The following is a 10,086-nucleotide window of genomic DNA, read 5'->3' as shown; positions in this document are numbered from 1 at the left end:
GATATTTCCATTAACCTACTTACATTTAAAAACAGGCACTCTGAATTGACTATAATCTAGCTCCCAGATTTTTTCAATCACTCCAAAGTAAGACATTGATGCTTGAATCGGGTTGTTATCTGATGCACTTCAAAAGTGTTCAGAATCAGCCTTAAGACTCACCCCACTATTCTGCACACTACTTTTATCATCTTGTGACTTTTTATAGAATCAATAATTGCTGATATCATATCCCTTCCAAGTGGGGACATTAAGATTTGGGCCAATAGGTAACAATTTTAATGTTTTGGAAGCACTATCATAACTAAAGATTGTTTCTTTAAACCAGTTTATGAAAGTTCTATTATGCTATTCCAACACTTTCATCATGTTCATTTTTGGGTGAATAGCTGTCAGATATTCTTTGTGAGTACGTATGTAGGGAAGAACCCCTTGTGCATTATTCAAGATACACAAATGCACTTGTGAGACCTCCTGTCGAGTCATTTTTTCAACATTGTATCCTCGTGTACCCTTACCTCCCTGTGTCTGGTCATGACAAGTTTCAGGAAGCCCAACAGATTGAACTATTTCAATGTACAGGGAACAAAACTCAATAGATTCTTCAACAACATACCTTCCAACATTGGAAGCTTCTGGTCGGTATTGATTCTTGGTATAACCCTTTAAGACCTTCATGACATGGAATTTATTAACTAACAATGGAAATTGGTTGATTCTTTAATGAGAATCAAATATACAACAATAAAAATGAAGTAGAATGATGCCCTTTCAACTGGGAAAAACCATTTTATTAGGTAGAAAAGAGGCAAGAACAAACCAGGATATGATAACTTATTTTCCACAAAACATAAAACCACATGTGGTTCCCCTAGGTTTTTCTCTTTTTGTTTTTGTTCTCCTAACCTCTCTTAATGACTTAATTCTCTACTTAGTTTCTAGTTAAACTCTAACTTCTAAATTGATTCTAGAGTAATGATTTATTTATTGATCCCTTTTGTTAGACTTAACTCAAAATAATTAAAGTGAGTGAGAAATTAATTCTTCTCTTCCTTAATTAATTAAACTAATAGTTTCTTACATCTAGACAATGATGCTCTAAACTTTCATTAATGAGTCTAAATCTCTCATATTAGCCAAAAAAGTCTTTAATTACTAAACAGTCATTTATGAAAGATTCCCTTACTTTGACTTTCTAAACTATAGTTGACTGAATGTTTGACCAAGGTTTTTTTTTTTTTTACTTTTAAATCACTTTTTCTTAGACTTAGTACTTCAAATCTAGGTCATTTGATTGTCTAATGATGATTCTAACTCTTACATGAACTATTTCACTATGGATAATACTACCACATTGCAAATCAAACAAGCACAAGCTATTTCTATGTTGAACTTTCCAATCTAGAAAATTGGGAAGTTACAAATTTCAATAGTTTGCATCTAATTTAATTAAATTTTTCATTTTAAATTATTCAAATATTTCTTATAAACTATAATGTTATAAAACTAATAATTTTTTGCAATATAGTTGTAAAATAATTGAATTATTTTTATCATTTTATTTTTAAAATTAAAAATATTTAAATCTAACAAAAGTTAATTATTTTTAAAATTTTATGCGTAATAAATTTCTCATATAATTTTATAAATATTTTAAATAAAATTACACATATATGTTAGTCTATATCTAAATATATATATTTTTTTCTTTTTGAATACTTTCTCAATCTTTCTACCATTTTGAAAAACTAAATTAGCTAATTATAAACAAACGTATTTTTAACATGTGTCAAAACGATGAGAATCTGTGTGAATGCACAAGTATCATACTAGTTATATAAAAAAAATTCTCCCTAAATATTGTTTTTCTGATTTCGTCTTAATCATAATTATTTCCTATAAGTGGTTTTAGTGATTACTATTTCAAGGTAACATTATTGTGATTCCACATATTTCACCTTTCATCTACGCATAACAAAGTACTCAAAAGTTGTTTTATTTATGAGATTACATTGATCAAAGAGTTGATGGTAAAGATTGTTTTCGACATGGATATGTGTATAACTTTCCCTTAATTCAAGAAGATTTGAACTAATATCCTAATATTCAAGTTTATAATTTTTATATTTATTATTAATGTAGTATATTGAAGGCTTCGTTGTGAGTGTTATGAACATCACCTTATAACTATTTATCAACGGGTTCGAGTCTTGTGAATAAAGAAAAAATATAGTTGAAAGAAAAGATCCACAAAGTCAATGGATACTTCCTGATAAAAAAAAAAACTAATTTTAAGTTGTTTTGCTAATTTCAAGACCTAATCACAATTATTTGACTTTAGAGAAAGCCACCGCCAATCAGAAAATAATAAAGAAGATCCCTGCCAAGGCTTGACGGCAACTTGTGTATCAAAGTACTATTCTTATAATTCATGCTCAATTCTGGCAAGTTATTTGACTTTAGAGGAAAGGAAGCCATTGTAAATTAGCAAGCATCCCCTGCCAAAGCTTTATGGCAACATGTGTAGTTTTTCCTACTGGTGGTTAATATATTTTATTTTTTAATTTATTGTGACACTTCAAGAGATTGGTGGGGAAAACAGGTGGCCAGTTTATGACATTATCACCATTAGAAAACTGTTCTGGCTAACCTTTGATCTTTTCATAATCAGTTAGTTAATTATGTAAGCAAATAAGCTTTTATTCAACCACTCACTCACAGATCACAAATTCACAATCCACTAGAGGAATGACGATTAGCCTTTCAGATAGGTTGATTTGGACTTAAAATTTAGGGAAAAAATACGTTATCACATTAGTCCTTTAAAATATTTTATCACAATATTAATTGTAATCTTAATTTTCACTTTCAGTAGACCCTAGATTACTTTTCTTAGCATCATTCAGATTCTGTTGACACAACTGCTTTTGAGACAAGGAATCCTAAAGAGTATGGTGCAATAATGTGGCTTTCGGATTTGAGTCCCTTTTGGAAACTTTGTGTGAATTTACCGAGAAGGGGCACAAAATAAACTGACATTGTTTTCTATTTATTTCTGTACATTTTGCTGGCAAGAAAAAAATTATATAAATGCAATCAAATAAGTCAAAATATGAAGTCCTGAAATACTGACCAATGATTGGTTCCTTGTGGAAGGGTGCTCCTAACAACAACAATGTTGAACCCCCTTCTTTCGGTGGAGCAACATCATCATTTTATGATGTTGATGCTGTCCTAATCCACTCCCAAATTAGTCAACGTATTAAACCTTTTTATTTTTTGTTTATTTTTGCTTAACGCATGTAAACAAAGACAAAACAGCTGCTATGTTACCTAATCTATGTATATCACTTTCCATGCACTATTTACTATTTAGATTAGCCCAAATGAAACAAATCACGAGCGTTCATTCCATTAATGTCAAACATATACTATATTCAAAGCTGAATATATGTTTTAGACTTAAGCTGTTTTCATGATAGAATTTACCGAAATACGCTATATGCTATGCAATGTAGGGGTCACCTATGCATGTGTAAATGAAGTTGAAGACAAAAAGCTCATGAGGTCACCACCCCTCGTCCTATCTCTCAACCTACACTTTCCTTTATCATTGTATCTCCACTCTTTCCGCATTCACATCTCCACAAGCAAAGCCATAGAAATTAAGTGTTCATAGAAGACATTGATTAGAAAGTATATAAACCAAGGGGAAGCAGAAAAAGAAGCAGCACCTTAGGACCAGTTGCAATCAACAGGTATGTCTTATGGTTAATGCTTTGATGCTTTTTAGTGTAGTTAATGTCTTATTCATAGACATACATAAGTTTAACCAGGGTCTAGCCTATTTGGTTCAGGCTGTGTGACTTATTATGAATCTCCTTTTTAATTCCTACTGGTAAAAAAAGATATACAAGTTTCCATATTTGTCTAATTAATCCAATGGGTTCCTCCACATGATGGTCTCTTCCTATTTTTTTGGCATAAAAAATCTTTAGCTTTTGGCTCCTCAATGATGTGTTGTTGTTGCTGTTGTTCTCCAAGCATATACATATACTACAACATAGTCTTCCATCACTGCTAATAGCACCATCATTTGCAACGACACAAGTTTTGATTTTCATCTTATTCTGAAACCAGATGAACATATATGTGAAAATGTTCCTGGTCTTTTGGACCTACCAGTTTTCTTGCTACCCTCTCACCCCCAAATTCACCACTTTTCTGGCTCATGTGTATTCATGATATGGTTGTGTGGGACACTGTGGGCTGTCTCTGCACTTTCAATTAACTAGTTTGGTGAATATTGGAATCTAGGAGAGTGGTGTAAGTATCTCTTCTCTCTCTCTATGAATGTGCTAAGTGCTCTGACTTTTAGCCTTATTCCTCTATTACAAAAGCTAATTGCATTATTTCCAAAACCACTGAAAGAATAGACCTGATTATTCTCTATGTTCATACTTTTCTTGTGTATACTGGAAAATGTTTCTGGTCTTTCTATTTCCAAAATCCACAAAATGGAATTTTCTCTTCTTTTTTATTTCTTCTGCTGACTCGGTCTTGGTCACCAGATTATTTGACTACTAAAAACTAGTTCATTCACTATTAGTTTCAAAGTTTTGGTTTACACATCTTTATTTTTGCACTTTGGTTGGGAACCAAACAAAGTAGGTGAACAGAAAAAAGCTAATAAGGTGATTTCTCATGTCAAACAGGAACAGCTTATTTTGACGCAAAAAGACACTTTAATAAGGTGTCGTTTAGTCTTTTAGATCAGAATCAAAGAAAATAACTTCAATTTGTCTAATAGAATACAAACCGTACACTCTAATACTTAACATGTCTAGAAAATAGCCCCAAATTGTCTTTGTTGTTTTAGCTTTGCAAAGACATCACATACTAGTGTCCAATCATCTAATCATTTGTTTGTTCTCCAGTTAAGTGGTATCTTGAGGGAGTCCTTGTTTGGAGCCAGAAAATGGCCAAGATGCTGGGCCTCTTGTTCATGATTGGAGCAATGTTGTTTGGTGTTGGAGCTGAACCAGTTGAAGATAAACAAGCATTGCTTGATTTCCTTCAAAGCATTAACCACTCTCATTATCTCAACTGGAATAAGAGCACTTCTGTGTGCAAAAGGTGGATAGGAGTGATCTGCAACAATGACCAATCACAAGTAATAGCTCTTCATTTGACCAGAACTGGATTGAGTGGTCCAATTCCTCCCAACACTCTTAGCCGTCTCTTGGCACTGGAAACTGTGAGTCTTGCATCAAATAGCATAACTGGTTCTTTCCCTACTGGTTTTTCTCAGCTAAAGAATTTGACCTATCTCTATCTCCAATCCAACAATTTTTCTGGTCCATTGCCATCAGACTTTTCAGTTTGGAAGAATCTTAGTATTGCCAATTTATCCAACAATTCTTTCAATGGGAGCATCCCATTCTCACTCTCAAATTTGACTCATCTCACTTCTTTAGTCCTAGTCAACAACTCTCTTTCAGGTGAAGTTCCTGATCTCAATATCCCTACCCTGCAAGAGCTAAATTTAGCCAGCAATAACCTTAGTGGGGTTGTGCCTAAATCCCTTGAGAGATTTCCAAGTGGGGCATTTTCTGGTAACAATCTTGTTTCTTCACATGCACTTCCTCCTTCTTTTGCTGTTCAAACCCCAAATCCTCATCCAACAAGGAAAAAATCCAAAGGGCTTAGGGAACCAGCATTGTTGGGAATCATCATTGGTGGTTGTGTGCTGGGAGTTGCAGTGATAGCAACTTTTGCGATTGTGTGCTGCTATGAAAAAGGTGGTGCAGATGGACAACAAGTGAAGTCTCAGAAAATAGAAGTATCTAGGAAAAAAGAAGGTTCCGAAAGCCGAGAGAAGAACAAAATTGTTTTCTTTGAGGGTTGCAATCTTGCATTTGACTTGGAGGACTTGTTGAGAGCATCTGCTGAGGTGCTTGGAAAGGGCACGTTTGGGACAGTTTATAAGGCTGCTCTAGAAGATGCAACAACGGTGGCAGTGAAGAGGTTGAAGGATGTCACGGTCGGAAAACGTGAGTTTGAACAGCAGATGGAGATGGTGGGGTGCATTAGGCACGACAATGTGGCTTCACTGAGGGCATATTACTATTCAAAGGAGGAGAAACTTATGGTATATGATTACTACGAACAGGGCAGTGTCTCTTCAATGTTGCATGGTATGTTATCTTGTTAATGTCTTCTCCTCCCTTAAATTATTTTCAGATAATCTAATTCATCATCACAGACCTATACAATTAAAATTGGTTTTCTGTAATGGTCTAATATAAATAGTCTTTTAAGCATACCAAGGCAAAGTAGTGATACTTTCATTCATACAGATATTGGTTAGGTGAAAAGATGGCAATGAAATAGTGGAAAAATGAAAGTTGTTTCCCAAAATCCATGTAAATGTAATTTCCTTCTCTTCTTAATTTGTGATTTCCATTAAATACTAAAAGCAAGAGCAGTGGCTGAAATATTCATTTGTTGCAGCAAGTCATAAGACTTAAAATACGCAACAAAGTCAAGTTATGTGGCTTCCTACACATTATTTTCCGAGGGCATTGCTAATGTTAACTATGCTTTGGCAACTTTATCCGCGATGCAGGCAAAAGAGGGGGAGGCAGAATTTCATTAGACTGGGACAGCCGTTTGAAAATAACAATTGGTGTAGCAAGAGGCATTGCTCACATCCATGCTCAACATGGAGGGAAACTAGTCCATGGAAACATAAAGGCATCAAACATCTTCCTCAACTCCCAAGGATACGGTTGTCTATCCGACATTGGTCTTGCAACATTGATGAATCCAGCATTGAGGGCAACAGGATACCGTGCACCGGAAGCAACTGACACACGAAAAACATTGCCAGCATCCGATGTCTACAGCTTCGGGGTGCTTCTGCTTGAACTTCTAACAGGGAGGTCTCCCTTACATGCCAAGGGAGGTGATGAAGTTGTCCACTTGGTTAGGTGGGTGAATTCTGTAGTTAGAGAGGAGTGGACTGCAGAGGTGTTTGATGTGGATTTACAAAGGTATCCAAATATTGAGGAGGAAATGGTTGAGATGCTACAAATTGGAATGGCATGTGTTGTGAGAACACCAGATCAGAGGCCAAAAATTGGTGAGGTGGTGAGAATGGTTGAAGAAATTCGTAGACTAATAAACACTGAAAATAGATCATCCACTGAGTCTAGATCAGAAGGTTCCACTCCAATCCCTCATGCAATTGAGACACCTTCTACATCTTTTGCACATTGAGATTCTCTTTTGGATTATTAGTCAACAAGTTGTTAAAAGATGTAATTTAGTGATCACTGTCTCAATTTCAATTTTGACTATAACATGGAGCAGTGAAGTAGGTAAAAGAAAATTGGTGCTAAGTAGTTAACCTACCAGACTTAGGTTATGTTAAAGTTTCAAGTTGGGTCCCTCGATTTGGTGTTGTATTGTACTAATTATTTAGTCAGGGAATCTTGTTGTTTTGCCATGATTTTGGGGTTGTGCTCCACATTTGTCCTCTCCTCTTTCCCCGCAAAATTGAAAGGTGCATGGGATTTGATCACAAAATTAAATATTATTCACGGAATAAAAAGGAGGATAAAGAATGTAAAGTTGTTTCCATTTATTCCATTTTCATTGGCGCATTCAATGCCAAAGTTGTCATCTTATCTTATATTCATAATTCACAGACTTCTAGTTTTATAATTATCGATATTTTTACTAGTTTTGTAGTTGCGAAGGAATTGTCATCCTAAAGACATCAATGAATGGCAGCAAGAAGCCAAGAAGGGATTCATTTCATTCGGATAACATACTCGTCAACAATGTTTTAAAATTCGAACCAGTGGTGACGGACTCAGCAAAGATATTGGGCTAGTGGGTTATTGATCACATATGTGAGTCATTGAAATGCATAACTCGGTATAATAATATCATAAATAACTATATTTAGTATCTATTAGATTTGCTATTTATATATCTACTATTTAACTTAGCACAGTGGTTAAACTTGATTGAGGCTTGTCTAAGATGATTAGAGATGACAAAGTGTATATAGATCCATCGATTAGCTGGAAGCAATGCAAAAGTTTCACCTTCTTGCGCAGCTAATAGAGAGTTTCTTAAGCATAATTTTATTCTCATGTGTAATTTCCTAGGATTCATCATACAAGAAATTACACTACAAAATCTTGGATAACATATTCTCGCATCTATTCTACTCTATAATTTTTATGAGAAAGTTTAAAATACTTACCTGGATCCATAATGTTGTTCAACAATTATTACTAGTGTTTCTCCCTTCTCTAACTTCCTTGATCTCTGTAATGGTATAGAAACCCTTTGAATTTGTTTTTGGTCTTTTTTGTGTTCTCCACTTTTCTTTGTGTGAGAAAACAAATGTTTAAGAATATGTTTATAAAAAAAGGGAGAGAAGTTATCTTTTATTTTTTTACTAATAATTTTCATAACCTCTTTTTTCAACTCTCTTCTTCTTTAATATCAAAATTAGCCTTAATGAAGTGAGAAAAGAGGAACTTATTTTAATAACTTAAAAATGACCTCCAATGACTTTAATATGATTTCTAACAACCATTACATTAGACATCTTTTCATTAAAAAAAATTCCATAATTACATGAGCCAATATTAGATTAAATAATCTAACATTCTCCTACTTGGTTCATGTGATGACTTGAAGATTCAACATTAAATTTTATGTGTGCAACATACATTGAAATTATAAGTCATCATCCTTAATTGAATTAAAATGATTGAATCATGGAGGTTGCAAGTCATCCAAACAACTTGGTCCCTTCCATGTATCACAAATCATTCAATTCAACTCAACTTTAATTAATATTGTAATGTGTCTTTAATATAATTTCTAAGACACATTTTTGTCATCTCACTAAAACCATAATGTATACCATATAATGTGAATGACATAATAAACAAAAACACATTTGTAGTTGAATTCATAAGTGTCATACAATACGAGCATTACAACTATAATGTATATATATACATCACATTACATCATTAACAAGGACTTATCCGTAATACCATCCCTTCAACATATGGCTAATGAATGTCTTGGGTGGTAAACCTTTAGTCAACGGATCCACTATCATTAAGTTTGTACCAATATGCTTAATTGATACTTTATGTTTATGCATTTCTTCTTTAATCCATTTGTTTTGCTCCTTTCGAGTATTTGTCATTCTTAGAGAAGAAGACACCTCCGAAGTTATCACAATAAATCCTAAGTCGTTTGGCTATATTGTCAACAATTCCAAATCCTGAACTAATTTTCACAACTGCAATGCTTGAATTGTGGCCTCAAAGCCGTTTTGCACTTTTCGATGATGCCACTCCTCCGGCCAGAAGAAAGATGTACCCAAGTGTAGACTTCCTTGAGTCCACACATCCAACATAGTCTGAATCCAAGTAGCCAACCACTTCAAGATGGTTTGACCTCCTATATGTCAGCATGTAAATCCTTGGTGTCTTGTAAATACCTAATAACTTTCTTTGCAGCTTTCCAATGTTCTATTCCAGGATTGCTTTGATATCGACCCAACATTCCTACAACAAAACTAATATTCGGTCGTGTACACGTTTGGGAAAACATCAAACTCCCAACCACTGATGGATAGGGGATAGACTCCATTTTCTTTCGTTCCAAATCATTTCTAGGACATTGCATTTGACTAAACTTGTCCCCTTTCTGAATTGGAACAATCCTTGTAGAGCACTTTTCCAATTTGAATCTCTTTAGTACTTTATTGGTATATCCTTTTTGAGACAATCCCAACAATCCTTGTGACCTATCATGGAATATTTCTATTCCTATCACATAGGATGCCTCAACCATATCTTTCATTTCAAATTTATTAGAGGGACACTTTTTTACATCATGTAACATAGCAACATCATTAGAAGCTTTGTGAAGATACATAGATCAACAACATTCTCTACAAAACCATACAATGTGATGGTATCATTGAACTTGATATCATTGTTTGGAAGCCTGTTTTAGTCTACATATTGACTTCTTTAACTA

At 34.1% G+C, this 10,086-nt stretch overlaps 1 protein-coding gene across 1 annotated transcript; it reads left to right on the top strand.

The window, feature by feature from the left end:
- Positions 1–3,467: 3,467 nt before the first annotated feature.
- Positions 3,468–7,644, top strand: LOC114383705 (probable inactive receptor kinase At4g23740). The gene is made up of 3 exons (XM_028343431.1): positions 3,468–3,758; positions 4,938–6,197; positions 6,629–7,644. Exons 2-3 carry the CDS (start codon positions 4,979–4,981, stop codon positions 7,279–7,281), a joined length of 1,872 nt encoding a protein of 623 aa, XP_028199232.1. The 5' UTR covers positions 3,468–3,758; positions 4,938–4,978; the 3' UTR covers positions 7,282–7,644.
- Positions 7,645–10,086: the final 2,442 nt, after the last annotated feature.

This window comes from Glycine soja, chromosome 14 (assembly GCF_004193775.1).
Source record: "Glycine soja cultivar W05 chromosome 14, ASM419377v2, whole genome shotgun sequence".
Taxonomy (NCBI): Eukaryota; Viridiplantae; Streptophyta; class Magnoliopsida; order Fabales; family Fabaceae; genus Glycine; species Glycine soja.
This window is presented reverse-complemented; position numbering and strand designations above follow the sequence as displayed.

Coding starts and splice junctions, on each gene's coding strand:
- LOC114383705 (XM_028343431.1), top strand. CDS start 4,979: ATGGCCAAGATGCTGGGCCTCTTGTTCATGATTGGAGCAATGTTGTTT. Junction 6,198..6,628: donor TGTCTCTTCAATGTTGCATG/GTATGTTATCTT, acceptor TCCGCGATGCAG/GCAAAAGAGGGGGAGGCAGA.